Source organism: Physeter macrocephalus, chromosome 14 (genome assembly GCF_002837175.3).
Source record: "Physeter macrocephalus isolate SW-GA chromosome 14, ASM283717v5, whole genome shotgun sequence".
Classification (NCBI taxonomy): Eukaryota; Metazoa; Chordata; class Mammalia; order Artiodactyla; family Physeteridae; genus Physeter; species Physeter macrocephalus.
This window is the reverse complement of record NC_041227.1, coordinates 19,515,481-19,534,245: the sequence shown is the minus strand read 5'-3', so window position 1 is coordinate 19,534,245 and position 18,765 is coordinate 19,515,481. Positions and strand designations below refer to the sequence as shown.

Here is an 18,765-nt window from a genome sequence, read left to right as displayed (position 1 = left end):
CAACCCAACAACTAGATGTTTTTTATTAAACTTTTGAACTTTTATTAAACTTTTAATTTTTTGATTAGAAGAAGTAACGGTCATCTTCAATTTATTATAATTCTAAAATAATAATAGAATAACCATACTCTGAAAGGAACAATGGAAACTCATTTGAAGAGGTGTAATGCATAGTTTTTGTCCTCAAATAATTGCAGTTGAAGAGGTGATGTAAGATGGATGCCGCTATAGTTGTGAATAAAGATTGACTGTTAGAGAATTATGCAGTGCTATGGAAGAAACCTCTCTTACAGGACAAAATTTTATCTGGTGTGGATAGAAGTGGAAAGAAGGATCAGGAAAGGCCTCATAAAAGAAATGACATTTGAAATTGGGGAAAAAATATTGAAAAGAAAAAAAAGACAAAGAAATAGACCTTGAATGATCAGTGGGAGTTGGCTGGGAAGATGTCCTCATCCAGTGAATATTGTGGTTAGAGATACTGGGGTGGAGAAGTGCTTGGGGCTCAACAGAGTGAACAGGTAAGATCAAGGGTGGAAAGATAGGGTGAAGTCAAAGTGTGTCTTAAGAGTTTCAACTTGGGGGGTGAAGAATGATATTTAAGTGGTCAGGAATAAGAGTCCTTGTAGGTTTTTCTTTCCTTTTTAAATATAGATTAAAAAAAATTAATTTATTTTATTTATTTATTTTTGGCCGCGTTGGGTCTTCACTGCTGCACGCGGGCTTTCTCTAGTTGCGGCGAGCAGGGGCTACTCTTCGTTGTGGTGAGCAGGCTTCTCATTGTGGTGGCTTCCCTTGTTGCGGAGCACAGGCTCTCGGCGCGCGGGCTGCAGTAGTTGTAGCATGCGGGCTCGGTAGTTGTGGCTCGCGGGCTCTGGAGCACAGGCTCAGTAGTTGTGGCACACGGGCTTAGTGGCTCCGCGACATGTGGGATCTTCCTGGACCAGGGCTCAAACCCATGTCCCCTGTACTGGCAGGCGAATTCTTAACCACTGCGCCACCAGGGAAGTCCCTTAATATAGATTTTTATTGAAGTATAAAATACATATCAGAAAGTACCTGTATCATAATTGTACAGCTTGATAAACCTTCACAAGTGAATACAACTGTGCTACCAGCGCTCAGATCAACGAACAGAACATCACCAGAATCCCAGAAGCCCCCGTGTCCCCTTATGGTCTCCTGCCCTTTCTTCCTGACCCCACAAACATACACGCAAGGGTGATATTTATTGTCTTCTAGCACCATAGATGAGTTCTGCATTTTTTGAACTCTTATAAAGAAAAAATACACCTTCTTTTGCCCAACCCAATAATAGATTTAGGATGGGACCCAGACATAGGAATTTCTTAAAAGTTCCCCAGATGATCTATTGTGCAGCTGGGGAAGGGTAGGCAGAAGGGAATGACCTAGTGGGAAAAGGACAGCAGAGGAGATGGTGACCTCGAGGGAGAACATATGTGCAGATGGTGTCAAGACCCTAGCAGATTACTTGCTTCTTAAAGAGAGACACAGGAGAAGGGCCATGTTAAATTACTGAGAGATTATCAGCAAGAGAGTGATATTAATAACAACAATGATAATAAACCAAGTAACCGTAAGTAATAATTATAGTAAGTGCTACATGAAGTGACACACATATTAACCTATTTAATCCTCAGTGGCCTTGTGAGGTGGGCACTGTTGTTATCTTCATTTTACCGATGAGGACACTAGAAAGTGGTGAGGTGGGGGAATATAGAACAGAGGTAGACGGCCGTGTGAGATTAGATGAGTTTAGTTTGTTTTGGAATTAGTCAGTATGGTTATTTAGTCAGCTGAGGATAAACTCTGTTATGTAACAAAGAACCTGAAAATCTCCGTGGCTTAAGAGCACAAAGGTGTTTTTCTTCCTCATACTGTGTGGTTTTCTTGGGTTGATGACCCAAGGTATGGACTATTCCACGTGATCACTGGGACCTAGGATGACGGCACAGCTCTTGTCTGGGACGTGTGGATCTTGTAGTAGGTGGCAGAGTCATGAGCTGGCTCTTAAACCTGCAGACTGGGAGTGGCGCTTCTCACATTCATTGGTCAAAGCAAATTACATGGCCAGGTCTGATAGCAGTAGGGTGGTAGTGCATACAGTCTTCCCACAGGGATGGGTAGAAGATACTTGGATCAGTAATACAATATAGCACAATGATCTGGTCATTTCCCCCAGCAAAGCTTAGCTACCAGGGAGCAGAGAGCACCTGCTGAGGGGTTGAGTCAGGGAGAAGAATGTTCTGAAGGGGAGAGAGGAGTAGGGTCTGAGGATCCAGCCTGGGCAGTATGGCAGCAAACACAGGTAGTTTTTTTTTTTTTTAAGTTTTATTTTAATATTTCTAATTTGGGGGGAAAATTTAATAGATTCACATGGTTTAAAGTTCAAAAGACACAAAAGGATATAAAAAGAGAAAGATTTCTCTTCTGCCCTGTCTTCTGATACTTCCTTTATGCAGATGCAATTGATGTTACAAGTTTCTTGGATAGAGCTTTGTTAATTGGTTTTACCCAGAAATGTGGTTTTACAGAGAAATATATAAATATATATTCCTCCCCTTTTAAAAATGCAAATGGTAGTATCTATACATGCTTTATGTACCTTGTTTTATTTTTTCCACTTAACGTATCAGTCTCTTTTTAGTTGCATAGATTCCACATAATTTATTTTACCAGTTCCCAGTTGGTAGACATTTAGGTTGTTTCCAGTTTTGTGTTATCACAATGATGCAGTGAGTCAATTTGCATCTATCTCAGTTTGCACACATATGGGCATATTTATAGAATAAATGAGGTAGTTATGGAGTTGCTGGGTCAATGGGCACATGCATTTGAATTTAATTATTATTATTTTTAAAAAATTTATTTTTGGCTGCATTGGTCTTCGTTGCTGCACGTGGGCTTTCTCTAGCTGCAGCTGGTGGGGGCTGCTCTTTGTTGCGGTGCGTGGGCTTCTCATTGCGGTGGCTTCTCTTGTTGCAGAGCACGGGCTCCAGGCATGCGGGCTTCAGTAGTTGTGGTACGCGGGCTTCAGTAGTTGTGGCATGCGGGCTCCAGAGCGCAGGCTAAGTAGTTGTGGCACACAGGCTTAGTTTACTCCGCGGCGTGTGGGATCTTTCTGGAGCAGGGCACGAACCCGTGTCCCCTGCATTGGCAGGCAGATTCTTAACCACTGCGCCACCAAGGAAGTCCCTGAATTTAATTATTTTTAAGGAACTGTATTTTTAAAATAAGCATTGTGTTTTTTGAATAGGAAATACATTCATGGTACAAAATGTAAAAAGCACAAAGGAATAACTGGTAAAAAGTGAATCTCCTAAGCTTTGCTGGTGGAAATAGATTACGTTATTGGCCCAAATATTTGCTCTCCCTCCTGTAGTAGGATTATTCCTCTTCCTTACCACTCAGTTCCACTTCTCTGAGACAGTCACAGTTTCCAGCTTCTGTGGAGCTAAATATGAGTTACGGCCTAGGAAAACTGGAAAGACTGAGGAACTAAAGGTCATGGCAAGAATATGAGCAGGTTTTTGTCAACAAATTGTTTTGAAATTTCACAAACTATATGTGGAAGTTAGATGATATTTTTGCCTAGAGCTCTATCAAAACAATGGACTGTGAAAACAAGCTTTTTACAACAATTTTTATTAGTACCATTTTCTAGTGGGTGGAGTTCTTCCTAATCCCACTCTAACAAGAAGACCAGATTTGGTAACCGTTAAAAAGAGTGTAGGGAACTGAGATGGAATTCATTCAGTAACCTCCCTCTGTGACATCCACTGTTTCCTTTTTTTTTTTTAAACCACGCATCATTGGTTTTTAGTATGGTCACGGATTTGTGCAACCATCACCACAATTACTCTTCTTTTTTTAAAATTTATTTATTTAATTTATTTATTTTTGGCTGTGTTGGGTATTTGTTGCTACGTGTGGGCTTTCTCTAGTTGCAGCAAGCGGGGGCTACTCTTCGTTGAGGTGCGCAGGCTTCTCATTGTGGTGGCTTTTCTCGTTGCAGAGCACCAGCTCTAGGTGTGCGGGCTTCAGTAGTTGTGGCACACAGGTTCAGTAGTTGTGGCTCGCGGGCTCTAGGGCGCAGGCTTGGTAGTTGTGGCACACGGGCTTAGTTGCTCTGTGGCATGTGGGATCTTCCCGGACCAGGGATCGAACCCGTGTCCCCTGCATTGGCAGGCAGATTCTTAACCACTGTGCCACCAGGGAAGTCACATCCACTGACTCTTGATGTCAACACTATACCTGCTTTTGCAGAATCTTTAAATTTACACCTGTAAGCAACCATAAGCAGGCAGAAGTCTAAACCCCAGATATATTGAGAGACTGACTTCATGGACAGATTTATTATTATGCAAATTGTTTTTCTTTCCCCTAACACTAGTACTAAGAGATCGACTACGAGAGTGTGTGTGTTTTTTTTGGGATGGTAGAACTGTGTCCTGGTTATATGGCTTTGGTTTGCTGAGCTTGAATCCTAGCTCTTAGATTTTTACCTGTGTCCTCAGACAAAGCATATGACCTCTTTGTTTCCTTATCTCTAAATTGCTGATGGTGCTGTTACCTTCCGCGTTTGATTTGTTGTGAGGATTAAATGGGGTTATGCATACCAGACAGTTCCTGGCACTTAGTGATGTACTCAGTGAATCTTAGCCATTACTCTTGTAGTTCTGTTTCTGAATTTGTGTTGATTGGGGTGGTTGGTAGTATTTTGTGTATGTATTCAGTGCAAGAGAGACATTTCACAGTTTTGATAGCAAAAACCCTACATTATCTAAAACACTCTGTTCCTTACAGGCATTTTAAAAATTATTATTTTTAGCTAATTTTAGACTAAAAGGAAAGTTGCAAAAATAATACAGAATTCCCTTAGACCCCTTCCCCCACTTCCCCTACTACAGTAATCAAAAGCAGGACAGTAACAATACCAGTAATCAGACTACAGATCTTATTTAAAGCTCATCAGTTTCCCCACCAAAGTTCCTTCTCAGAAGACGCAGGATCCTTCTCCCTGGTCTCCTCCAGTCTATGAAAGTTCCCCATTCTTTCTTCATCTTTTATGACCTTGACATTTTTGAAGAGTACCAGGCATTTATTTTATAGACTGTCCCTCAGTTTGGGTTTGTGTGACGTTTTCTCATGACTAGAATGAGCTGATGCATTTTTGGCAAGAATCCCATAGAAATGATGTGTCCTTCTTAGTGCATTGTATCAAGAGGGTTGACATGGTGGTCTTACCACTGGTGAGGATAATTTGATCACTTTGTTAAGGTGCCAGGTTTCATCTGTAAAGTTACTGTCTTTCCCTTTGTAGTTGATAAATATCTTGGAGGAGATATTTTTAGACTGCAAATAATCTGCTTTTCAAACTATCACCTACTAATTTTAGCATCCCTCAGTAGATCTTGTCTGCAGCAGTTACTCAGGTGTTTCCCTAATGAATGATTTTCTCTATTCCCATTTCCTTTTACATTTATTAAATGGAATCTTCTGTAAGGAAGAACTGTCCTTTCTCCCTCACTTATTTATTTATTCAATTATTTATGTGTATCGGTATGGATATTTATTTTATTCTATGGGTTAAAGTCCAATACTACCATTATTTTGTTGGTCAGAATGATCCAGCTTTGGTCATTAGGAGCTCCTTCAGTTTGGCTCCTGTGTTCTTTCTGAAAGCCTCCATTCATATTTTTGAACACTTCCTTACTTTCTAATAACACAAACTGTTTCAGTCTTGTCTTATGTTTTTCCTGCACTAGCCTTGGGATCAACCACTTCTCCAAGGAGCCCTGGTTCCTTTGATTGGAGAACGGTGTTTAAAAATCAAGATTTGGGTGCTAGGGTGCTCATTGTTACTGAGGTGTCATTGCTGTAAGTCTCAGTGGGCAGATTTAGGAAATACGTATGAATACTAAATCCCTACATAATCCCACTTATATATCTGTATCGATCTGTATATATATTAAAAATCATGAATTTATGCTGATACTTCGTTGATTCCAATCCCACATCATAGGGCTCATTCCAGCCTTTCCTTATTTGTAACTCTTCTTCAACAGTGAGAAACTCCATCCTCATTGTCTACAAAGTCTTTATTTATTTGTTAAATTCTAAAGGACACATAAAATAGCTTCAGAATTCCTAACCCATACCCCTAACATTTACTAAGTAGATTACAGCACTTAGGTACAGTTTTTTCCATCTCTGGCCTTCAGTCAAGATACTGTTTTCAGTTACTTAGGTTGGTTCTTTTCTTCTCCACCCCCTTCAGTTTGATCAGTTATTCATTTGTAATACAGAAAGGGTCATTTGATAGTGTTTGCATTTCTTTTGGTTTCCCTCCACATCCTGGCTGGTTTTGTGTATTTATTTGGGTACTTGAAGAGTACGTGCAACGTGACTGTGGTTCTGAGAGTCAGAGCTACACAAAAAGCTCTACTCAAAGCGTTGCCCCTCCCTCTTCGTCCCTGCTGCCATGTTTCATTCCTCCCTTTTGCCACCCCTTTCCTACCAGTCCTCCGTAGTCAACCATTCTCTAGGTTCTAGTTTGTCCTTCCTTTATTTCTTTTGAACAAATGAGCAGATACATGTATGTAACAGCATTTTAAATCTTTTTCTGTTATAGAAGTAATATATATTGATTGTAAAACAATTTAGACATTATGAAAACAGGTAACTCTGATAACCCCCGTTATCCATTTTGGATTTTAAAAAGCATATAATCAAATAAATACATAAGAAATAAGTATATGTGGCAAATAAATACAGAAATAAATCAGATAATAAATATAATCAAATTTAATGTATACTAATAAAATCTAATGGGATATATACATGTATATAAAGTCTGATTTTTTTTTGCAATAACAAATGTTGTTTTATTGGTCTTGTTTAAAAAATCTAATTATTTTTATTTACTCTGACTAAAATATTTTGTATGGTTGATATTTATTGAATTGTCTCTGTGTGTACTTTAAAATTCTTTGTTCTACAGATTTAGCACTGTTCTGAGTGACCCATGGATAGTTCTTTTATTCCTTGAGACAGCTGTAGTACGGGGAAATTTTGTAAGACTGGGGAGTCAGAATGTTGAATTTATGCCTTAGGATTGTTTCTGGAGAAGTGGTGTCAGGTGTATACTGAAATGTGATTTTATTTGTAGTACCTCGCAGAAGCTGGCTGGACAGCCGAAGGAAGAGTGGTGGGAGTGACCCAGCCCCGAAGAGTGGCTGCTGTTACAGTGAGTTTCTCTTTTGTTGTAAAGACTCTGTGTCTTCTATTTCAGTGACTTTTTCCTTGTTTCCTAAAAGCTGCAAATGAATATGATTTGCAGCTCCTCAAGAATTTAATTCTTCACTTGAAAAAGAACTCTATGATTATTTTTGTAAAATTGATACCTGTACATTATGAATTTTTATGTAGTAATAAAGTACAGAAGTCAAAACAAAAAAAGTTATTAAAAAAAAAAAACAACCAAAACCCAAATCTCACCACCCAGCAAAAACAGTTTGAACATTTGTGAACATCATTTCAAGCTTCTCTTTTATGTTCACATAAAAGATAGAAATGGATAGAAATGATTTTATGAAAATGGGTTCATAGCCATACATTTGCTTTTGTTGAATTTAACAAAAGAGGAAACTGCAGTGAAACAGGAGTAATTACTGAACTTTGGATAAATAATTTTTCACTACAAGAGATTTATTAAAGCTTGAAAACTAAGAAAAAGGATTACAAAAAGCTTTAGGGTGTTACTTATTTTTGGAACTACGTTGCCTATCACAAGAGTAAATTAGCGCACTGATTCTTTCTACCGTTCCTCCCTCCATTTGTGATAAATGCAGTGCTATAATTTTTATTTCAAGTTTTATAAATATATATTTTCTGTAATCATAACTCCCACAGGTATTTGACTTTAATTCTAGTTTAATAATCACTAATAATTTTCCAAGGTTTTGCCAACTTTGAATTGCTCATTTCACTTTATTTCTTGATTGGCTGAATTTTACATGCCTGAGAATGGTTGATTGTGGTCTTTGTTGATATAAAATTCTTGATTCATCCTCTCTAGGAGCTGTGCAGACACTGCTCCACTGTCTTTTGGCTTGGAGGATCACTGTATAGAAATAGTCTGAGGTCCAGTGGAGTTTTTCCACTCCCTACCTTCCTGGCCTACTTTTTCTGCTTGAATGCTTATAACATGCTTGTTTTTGTACCAGGATATGTCTTGATGCTGATTGTTCTGTCTCATTTTTTCTTAAATGTGGAAGAACTTTTAATCTTCAGGCTCAATCTCATTATATCAGGCAGGTTTTCATCCATTATTTCTTGGCACACTTTTCTGTTCCATTTATTTTTTTCTCTTTTCTAAGAGCACCAATTAAGTGTATATTAGATTCCCTTTGTCTCTTTTTAGTATTTAGCACCCTCTCTGGAATCATCTGTTTTCCAGTTTGTTTTGTGATATTTCTTCAAGCCTGTCCACAATGTTCATGATTGTTTTTAGTCAAATTTATTCTATTTTGATTCCTTTGTATCTTTATCTGGGTCTCATAATCACTGCTTTGAATGCTTTTTTGTTTCTTTACTAGCTAGAGAAGTGGATATTTAGAATGGGTGGAGATATTACAATACATTACAAATTTTAAAAGCTGATAATACCACAAACATTTTTTAAAAATCCAGAAAATAACATAGTATTTTTATTAATTAACTGACACATTTCTGTAAATCTTTTTTCCTGCGATTTTTGGCTCTGTCCCCACTGACCACCTCTTCACTTGACGATTTCCCATTATCTTCCTTCAGAGAGAGTAGAGCAGTATTTTAATGTTTCTCTAGCATGGGTGATTTAGATTTGCTTTTTATTATTGACACTGTGGAGAAGCTCCTTTGGCTTTGTAGCATTGTGTAAATTTGGGGGATTATTCTCACATTTGGGAAAAACCTCTCTGTAACTTCTTTCATGTTCGGGCTGTGAGATTTGGAGGATGTCCACAGTTTGGTTTCTGACCTGTACATTTGAGACCTTGTTTCTCCTCAACTGTGCTTTGACTTTGTCTCTTCTTTAAGTTGTTTTAGCTTAAGCTTGTGATTTCTTTGAAACTGGATTTCTTTGGCTGAATTCTACTTCTGTTTCTTTGGGTAATACTTTTGCAATTTCTTTTTTAAACTGCTTTTTTGCTCGTGTTCCTTTCTTTCCTTCTTTCTTAGTTGGCTTTAATGCAGTGGGCTGTGTTGGTATTTTTATGATAACTACTTATCTTTGAGTGGGCTCATTTGCTAGCTGCAGAATGGTGAGATTGTTTTGGGTCTGGCCTCTCACCAAATCTCTTATTGTCCTTTGCTATTGGATTGCCTGCCTTCTCCTTCAACTCCCCCTCCTTTGTGATTGTTTGCTGTCAAAGTGGGTCTCCACTGAGACATTTCCTGTGTCTCCTGGGTCTGAACACACTACTGCTTCTTGTCTTCCTAATACAAGGCTTGTCAGCCCTGCCTTTTAAGGAGGTGACACATTAAGGAAGCCAGCAGCCTGCTCTGGTTGTGAGGAGGCCTGGGCCGCTCTTCTGGATTCAGACCTCACAGTATTTGGCAACTGTGTTTCCTAGTTTATTGTTTGGGCTCGTGCCAGTTTCCTTCTTTCATTGGAGATGCAGGTTTTGGTTGATAATATGTTTTATTTATTTATTTGTTTGTTTTAAATTAGCTCTGAGAGAGGGAAATGGGGTCAAAGATGCCTTTATTTTGCCATCTCTACCTGGACAAGAAATTAATTCTATTTCCTTGAGTTATTTTTACTCCTTATTGAGTTTTAATTATTGTGTAATTCTTTTTCCCCAAAGTTCATTTTAATTGTCTTCAAAGTTAGACATTATTGATAAACATTTTCCAAGTGTTCTGTGTGTGTGTATAAATGGAGTTAACGGTTTGGCAACTAGATTGCAATGTTAGACGTAACCTTTTATGTCATGAAAGATGATTCACTTACTTAAAACATTTGAACAATTTTTTCTGTTTGTGGTTTGGAATCCCAGCTCTTAATCAATTTGCATTTTTCCTCCAAATTTGTAGCCATGGATAATTTCCATGAAACCACGTGCTTTCTCTTAAAGAACAAGGAGTATATAAATTAGCTGTGTAGTATTAATAGAGCTGTCCAGTTTGAAATGCTACATCTCAGAAAGTACTCTGTGTTCAGACTAAAATCTGAAAACAATCTCAGAGCCTCAGAACAGATTACACAAGCCATTGCCTGATCTTTGCGAGAGGCAGTTCCTTAATGAGTATGTTCATTGGACTCATATAGTCTGGGTTTGACTTCAAGACCAGGCCCTGCCTTGATCTATGATTCAGGACAAGCTCTAAGCCTGTCTTATTTCAGTTTCTTTCTTTGTAAAAAAGTGGGTCTCTTGCCCACCTCGCGGACTGTGTACATGTTTAATGAGATAAAATTTGTGAAAGCTTGGAGCACAGTACCTGCACATAGGAGGTGCTCAGTGATTGGTGACTGGTTTTTCTTTTGACCTCCTTTACCTATATCTATTTGTTTCTATTAAAAAGATACGTTTATCCAGTCTAATTGATGAGGTTATTTGGACTAGAACTTAAACAGTAGAGGTAAAAATCTATTAAAGAGCCAACAGAATATGGCCTTTCAAATGTCCAGTGGTGTGATCATACATGATAAAATTTCTAAAAGGAATTTGAAATTAAAATCCATTTTGTAGCAAAGGTATACAAATAGTGAAATAATAAGAATAAATATGTTTGGCTGCATAAAATGATTACATTTTTATGGAGAGGTTGGTTCATTTCTGCTCATTCTTATGAGCCGGTTTTCCCCATAAGCTCCAGCATCTCTATGCACACATTCGCTGTTTGTACCGTTTTTCAAGATTTATAGTTTAAGTTCTGTAGGGTTGAAATTGAAACAATAACAATAACAAAACTGTCCCTGTGAAACACTGGTTATTGGGAGCTATAACCTCCAGAGGTAGAGCAGTGTAGGATGAATTTCTGGTTTCATAAGATGTTTTGAAAGACTACATGGTGTACACCAGCTGCTCGATGACTGATTCTGTCTTGGCCTCTTAGATCTGTAATTTCAGGTCATCTGGCAGAACCACTTCTGATCCTCATCTGCTCTTCAGTTTCTTAAACACCAATGGTCAGATAACGCCCAGTGTGCCAGGCTCGCAGAGCTGCGTGCAGGGAGCCTCTGGGCTCCTGAGCCTGGGGCTGCTGCGGCCCGATGGCTGTAGCTGAAAGCTCTGCCTCAGGACACCTCCTGTGTCAGCTCATGTTCCGAACTCAGGATGCAGGGACTACATGGGGAGGTTGCCTCACCTGTGAAAGGAGGAGACGAGATGCATGGGGGTTGGTTGGTGGGCCGGGTCCCCAGGAAACTTCCATAATTTTGTTTCCCTTTGCTTCTTTATTAGTTAGATAGTTTACATAATGAGCATTAAACTCTCTTTTCTTTCAAGGTAAACTAAGTTATAAGCATTATTCTTCCACTTTTATGTTTATTCAGTATTTCGGATATTTTCTATTAATAAGTTAATAGCCTTTGAATGGTCTTCTGGAGTAGTAGGAGATCTTGCGGTTGCATTCTTTTTTCTCTTGCCTACCCTCACCTTTTATTTGTCATCTAAGGAGATCTTGCGGTTGGATTCTTTTTTCTCTTGCCTACCCTCACCTTTTATTTGTCATCTATTGGTAGGTGAAAAATATATCCGTAGTTTATGGTCTTCATAATACATTATGTATTTTGTTTTCTACTTTTACTTTATTATGTTAACTTGGATCCTTTGTTAATCTTCTCATCTGCCTTTTGAAAAGTTTTCAACCTGCATTCTTGTCTCTGTTTCCCCTTTTAATTTTGGTAGCTGGGACACTGTTGCAAATTGTTTTGATTATCTTGCTCTGGAAGTGTTATTCTTTTGCTTCCAAAGAGAAATGAACATGGCCAAGTATTGAATTTGATCGGTCTTGTTCCCTTGCCTTCATGGTCCAGTGGAAGTTGTTTTATTTCAAGGCATGAAGACATGGAAATTTGTCCCTAGTTGGTGTGCTAAAGAAAGCTTTAGGGGCTTCCCTGGTGGCGCAGTGGTTGAGAGTCCGCCTGCCGATGCAGGGGACGTGGGTTCGTGCCCCGGTCCGGGAAGATTCCACGTGGCGCGGAGCGGCTGGGCCCATGAGCCATGGACGCTGAGCCTGCGCGTCCGGAGCCTGTGCTCCGCAACGGAAGAGGCCACAAGAGTGAGAGGCCCGCGATACATAAAGTTGATAGCTGCAAAGTTTATCACACTAGTTTTCTAATAACCTGCCCCTTCTCTTCTCATTTCCCACTGTGTTCAACATACTATTTAAAAAATAAGTGACCTTTAGATTTTTCCATAGTATGTGCTCTGGGCAGTAATTTCTGTGTCTCTATTTTCAGCATGATCTTTCTTCCCAAAGGTTGCAGGGAGAGTGGCTGAGGAAAGGGGTGCGATGCTGGGCCACGAGGTGGGCTACTGCATCCGCTTTGATGACTGCACCAACCCACTGGCTACGAGAATTAAGGTGAGGTGCGGAGCTGCTTTTCCTATTGTGAATAAGGAAGATTCTTTGTGGGGAGATAAAAACATGCAGCCATCGCTGCTGACTGAGTCACTGATACTGTGGCAGAAAGTGTATGAGAGCATCCTGGCCCTCAGGGAAGTTAGTCTGCTGGGAGGTGCAGGGCACTTTCCGAGTCCTCGCATCTTAGCCCAGAAAGGACCTTGGAAGTAGAGTTAAGCCCTTGGTTGTCCAGATGAAGAGTTTGAGGACCTGGGAGGTTGAATGACCTACCTGACATTACGTGCGTATTGGTGATGGAACCAGAACTCAAAACTGACCTTTCTCATGTTTGTTTTATTGTTTTCCCATCAATCCACATAGCTCACTAAATATAGAAACTTAGCTATAAAACACTTAAAAACAGGAACAAATATTGGGTGGGCCGAAAGGTTTGTTTGTTTTTTTTCCGTAAGATGGCTCTAGTAGCACTTAGTTGTCTTTAACTTCATAAACTTACCTATAAAACACTTAAAAACAGGAACAAATATTGGGTGGGCCGAAAGGTTTGTTCGTTTTTTTTCCGTAAGATGGCTCTAGTAGCACTTAGTTGTCTTTAACTTCATTCGAGACAATTTTGATAAATTGTGTGTGACAGCTATCATAATCAGCGTGTGTTAAAAAGACATCGGTCGAAGTTGATAGCGATTAAATTGAAACAATAATTGAGAAGAATCAACGTTATACCGTGCAGGAGATAGCCGACATACCCCAAATATCCAAATCAAACGTTGAAAATCATTTGCACCAGCTTGGTTATGTGAATAGCTTTGATGAGCGAGTGTTAAAAAGACATCAAAATTGGTGAATTTTTGTACAGACATTTTAATATTGAAGATGGAAGAAAAAAGCAGCACTTTCGGCATATTATGCTTTATTATTTCAAGAAAGGTAAAAACGTAAAAAAAAGATTTGTGCAGTGTATGGAGAAGGTGCTGTGACTGATCGAATGTGTCAAAAGTGGTTTGCGAAGTTTTGTGCTGGAGATTTCTTGCTGGATGATGCTCCACGGTCAGGTAGACCGGTCGAAGTTGATAGCGATTAAATTGAAACAATAATTGAGAAGAATCAACGTTATACCGTGCAGGAGATAGCCGACATACCCCAAATATCCAAATCAAACGTTGAAAATCATTTGCACCAGCTTGGTTATGTGAGTAGCTTTGATGTTTGGGTTCCACATAAGTTAAGTGAAAAGAACCTTCTTGACCATATTTCCGCATGGGATTCTCTACCTAAATGTGATGAACATGTTGCGTTTTTAAAACAAATTGTGACAGGCAATGAAAAGTGGATATTGTACAACAGTGTGGAATGGAAGAGACCGTGGGGCAAGCAAAATGAACCACCACCAACCCCAACAAAGGCCGGTCTTCATCCAAAGAAGTCCATGGTCAGGTAGACCGGTCGAAGTTGATAGCGATTGAATTGAAACAATAATTGAGAAGAATCAACGTTATACCGTGCAGGAGATAGCCGACATACCCCAAATATCCAAATCAAACGTTGAAAATCATTTGCACCAGCTTGGTTATGTGAATAGCTTTGATGTTTGGGTTCCACATAAGTTAAGTGAAAAGAACCTTCTTGACCATATTTCCGCATGGGATTCTCTACCTAAATGTGATGAAAATGTTGCGTTTTTAAAACAAATTGTGACAGGCAATGAAAAGTGGATATTGTACAACAGTGTGGAATTGAAGAGACCGTGGGGCAAACAAAATGAACCACCACCAACCCCAACAAAGGCCGGTCTTCATCCAAAGAAGATGATGTTGTGTATATGGTGGGACTGGAAGGGAGTCTTCTATTATGAGCTCCTTCCAGAAAACCAAACGATTAATTCCAACAAGTACTGCTCCCAGTTAGACCAACTGAAAGCGGCACTCGATGAAAAGCGTCTGGAATTAATCAACAGAAAATGCATGATCTTCCATCAGGATACTGCAAGTCTGCGTGTTTCTTTGATGACCAGGCAAAAACTGTTAACAGCTTGGCTGGGAAGTTCTGATTCATCTGCTATATTCACCAGACATTGCACCTTTGGATTTCCATTTATTTCGGTCTTTACAAAATTCTTTCTTTTTTAATAAATTTATCTATTTATTTATTTTATTTTTGGCTGCGTTGGGTCTTGGTTACTAGGCGCAGGCTTTCTCTAGTTGTGGTGAGTGGGGGCTACTCTGTTGGGATGCGAGGGCTTCTCATTGCGGAGCACGGGCTCTAGGCTTGCAGGCTTCGGTAGTTGTGGCTTGTAGGCTTAGTTGCTCCGCAGCATGTGGGATCTCCCCTGACCAGGGCTAGAACCTGTGTCCCCTGCATTGGCAGGTGGACTCTTAACCACTGCGCCACCAGGGAAGTCCCTACAAAATTCTCCTAATGGAAAACATTTCAATTCCCTGAAAGACTGTAAAAGGCACCTGGAGTAGTTCTTTGCTCAAAAAGATAAAAAGTTTTGGGAAGATGGAATTATGAAGTTGCCTGAAAAATGGCAGAAGGTAGTGGAACAAAACGGTGAATACATTGTTCAATAAAGTTCTTGGTGAAAATGAAGAATATGTCTTTTATTTTTACTAAAAAACCGAAGGCACTTTTTGCCCCATCCAATAGTATAAATTGATAAAGTGTAGAATTCACAAATGTTATTTGCACTAATTAGAACTTTCCCATTTTCGCATGATGATGGATTTTATATGTGTGTTCTTTGACCTCATTGCTACTAGTAATATAATTAGCCCCAACAGTAATCAGTGTGAATCAACTCAGCAGTGTCCACTGTGTATACCACTGTGTGAATCAGAGTCTCCCCAGTACTGTAAAGAATGAATGAAATTGCTCTGATGAAATGAATACTGGTTGTTAGAAACTCAGTTACCTCAGCTTGCAACAGAGGAAAGCTGAAAATAGATGATTTAAATGTAGTGATTTGTAAAAATGTGGGCCTTGTTTTCTAAGTTTCTGTATTTTGTTACCTTTGACATTCATTTTGCTAGGTAAAGGGGTTATTCTTCTATACCATCAAATATATTTACACGAGCTAATTTTTAGATAAGTTTCAGTGGACTGCATAACCAAATGATTCTTTCTAGAGGATCTTTCATGAAAAGTTTTGTATTCCATTGGGTAGTAATTTCAGGGCACCCAGTTCTTGACTAGTGGTCTGTCATTGGTGGCAAGTTCTCATTTTCACTCCTATGTGTGTATGTGGCAGCTCGTTATCAGGTCCAAGAAAGATATGATGGAAATGCACCCTGCTTTGAAAAACAAAACAAAAAGTAAAAATACTAAGATACAGTGTGTGAGGGAAATGTTTAACTTTGTTAAAGTACTGAACTGTTTTTGGGTGAGAATAACAGCATCTAGTTGTTACTGCATTTTTCTGAAGCATTTTATCAACATTCATTAAGCTTAAATGATAATAGCTGCCATTCTTGAGCTCCCTCTGTGTGCTAGGGCCTGTGCTAAGCACTGTACAGGTACTGTCTCACTCAATTCTCACAATAACCCTGTGAGGTGGATTCTTTTATTCTCTCCATTTTACAAATGAGGAATCAGGCTCAGAGAGGGTAAGTAACATGCCCAAGGTTCACACAGCTAATAAGATGTAGAGCCGAGATTGGAACTCCCAGCAGCCTGACAACGATAGCTTGTGTTCTTAACCACAACCCCATCCAGCCTCTCTAAAATAATATCAGATGAAGTTGAGGTTAATAACCTCAAGAGCTGCAAGTCTTTGGTCTTTGGGGATGTTGTAGGAACGGTGATCTCAGACTCACAGCATCCCCCTGGGCAGACACAGGTTTGCCTTCACTGCCTGTTCATCAGCAGCAGTACCAGTGGTACAGGCTCAGAGAAAGTGGGGCTTAGCCACTTCCTCTGAGCGAATGCATGTGAAATTTTGCTAAAAGATGTGCGAGCCCCAGCTGAGGATCCCATCTTCGAAATCTTGTTTGTGAACCATTCCATTGCTTGATAACCAACATGTTGGGGCATTTTCTCACAGTCCTTGGTGGGAATTGTCTTGTACACACACTGGTGATGAGGTTGTATGTGTTTTAGTTGTACTTGAACTTTTTGAATTATTTCTAAACCTTTGTGTTTCTGTGTTTTAGTTTCTGACCGATGGAATGCTGGTCAGGGAAATGATGGTTGATCCATTGTTAACAAAATACAGGTAAATGTGTTTTTCCTGTGATAAGTTTCCTAAAGTTTCAAAAGTACACAAGTAGATTGAGAAGCATTTGTGTTAATAGATGGGATTCGCGACGATGCTCGGCTTTCCCAAAGCTTTTCTCCTTACTTTGGCTGTTACCACCCTTGATGTTCTTTTCAGAATTTACAGTCACAGCTGGGCTCATTAAAATCCCTGTCATTATTTGAACAGTCTGTTGACTTGTTTTTATCTTGCTGGAGGGTGACTGCAGAGGCACAGCACAGAACCTGGAAACATTTTGTTGAATGTAATATGCAGAGTCCAAATAATTATTTATACTTTCCCTTTCCTTGTGTGTCTCTGTCCATTGTTCATGGTGTTAAAGTGGTCCCACTCAGGCTCTGTGGTATTCTGAGGAAGGATATCACATTTGACTCACTGGTACACACGTGGCACAGCTGAGACCGTGTGCCTCTTCCTGCTGTTTTCTGCAGTTTAACAGCCTTTGGGTGGGTGGGCTGTGTCCCGATTTTTATGTGCTCTGTGGGGTTACATGTTATATTGGAATTTAAAATCATGTATTAGATCCTGTTGGAATCCAGTGTGGGTGGTAATACTCTTTAGAAGTAGCAATAAATATACCATTTTCTTCACCAAGGTATGTCGATGTCACCATTTTTATTAGCTTGAGAGTTACCTCCTTGTCAAAGAGGAGTTAATTAGAGTTACTTTTGCTACAGGGTGATCGCATGGGGGCTAAATACCCAGCAATCCCTTTGATGGTCGAAATGGGCTTGTGCAGTGGTTGGTTTGACACTTACTGAGATTGTCCCTCTGATTCTAGTGTCATCATGCTGGATGAAGCCCACGAGAGGACCCTGTACACCGACATTGCCATTGGCCTGCTGAAAAAGGTATAGCTTTGCTTTTGTTTTTGTTTTGTTTGTTGTTTGATTAGGAAAGTCATTGTAGCAATTTAGAAAATCCAACAAAATACGGAGGAAAAAAGTGAAAATCATCTATCATCCTATTCATGCAGAGACAGTCACCGGTAGAATGTTGGTATGTTTCCTTCTCTTCTTTTTACTTTGTGCATCTTTTTGTGTGTGTACATGCGTCTGTTTTGGCAAAGTGGGGATTGGATTGTATGTTCTAAGTTGACTCTTGCATATTTTTCTTAACGTCACATCAAGATCATTTTCCTGTGTGATTAAATATTCTGTGAAGACATTATTTTTAGTGGCTATATAATCACGTCTCTACCATAAAGTATTTGACTCATCCGTTACCGTTAGGCATTTATATGGCTCCCAGGTTTGAAGTTATTTTAAATAATGTTGCAAGGAGCACTCTTGTAGTTAAATATGTTGCATTTCTGTTTCTTTTCATTCTTTCACTATTTATTATAAAAGATTTCAAGCACACCCCAGGGTAGAGAGAAGGATTTAATGGCCCCCATGTGCCCGTCGTCTGGCTTCAACAGTTATAGCCCACAGCCAATTTTGTTTCAACCTTATGTGCATCCTCTCTTCCCTTCCTGTATTTTCTGGTTGTTTTCTTTGGACAAATTCCCAATCACAGGAGTCTAGAAAGAGGTGATAGAGCATGGACTCTGGGTCAGACTGCCTGGCTTCAAATCTGACTCTGCTGAGTTTACTCATCTCTAAAATGGGACAGATACAAGTTTCTCTCTCTGTGCTGGTTTACTTTCCTATCTGATAGCCACTAGCCACCTTAGATTTTAATTAATTGAAATAGAATAAAATAAAAAGTTCACTTCTTTAGTCACACTGGCTATATTCCAAGGGCTCTGTAGCCACATGTAGCTAGTGGCTACTGCATTGGGCAGAACCTCTCTGTCTTTGAAGAGTGTTCTCTTAGAGCTGCCCTATGACATAATTTGTTGTGAGGCTGAACTTAGAAAATGTAAAATTATTAGGATGGCGCCTGACACAGGGCCACAAATAGACTATGAGGTA

General features: G+C 39.4%; 1 protein-coding gene across 3 annotated transcripts in view; it reads left to right on the top strand.

Moving 5' to 3' along the window:
• DHX35 (DEAH-box helicase 35) overlaps positions 1 to 18,765 on the top strand; it is a 72,873-nt gene that overhangs the window by 12,610 nt on the left and 41,498 nt on the right. For 2 of the 3 annotated variants that reach the window (XM_024128427.3, XM_024128426.3), the window contains exons 4-7: positions 7,193 to 7,270; positions 12,493 to 12,597; positions 16,746 to 16,807; positions 17,631 to 17,700. In XM_024128427.3, the coding sequence (XP_023984195.1) occupies positions 7,193 to 7,270; positions 12,493 to 12,597; positions 16,746 to 16,807; positions 17,631 to 17,700 (315 nt within the window). Of the gene's footprint in view, positions 1 to 7,192; positions 7,271 to 12,472; positions 12,598 to 16,745; positions 16,808 to 17,630; positions 17,701 to 18,765 lie in introns of those variants that run through there. The other variant, XM_024128429.3, reaches the window with a different exon arrangement.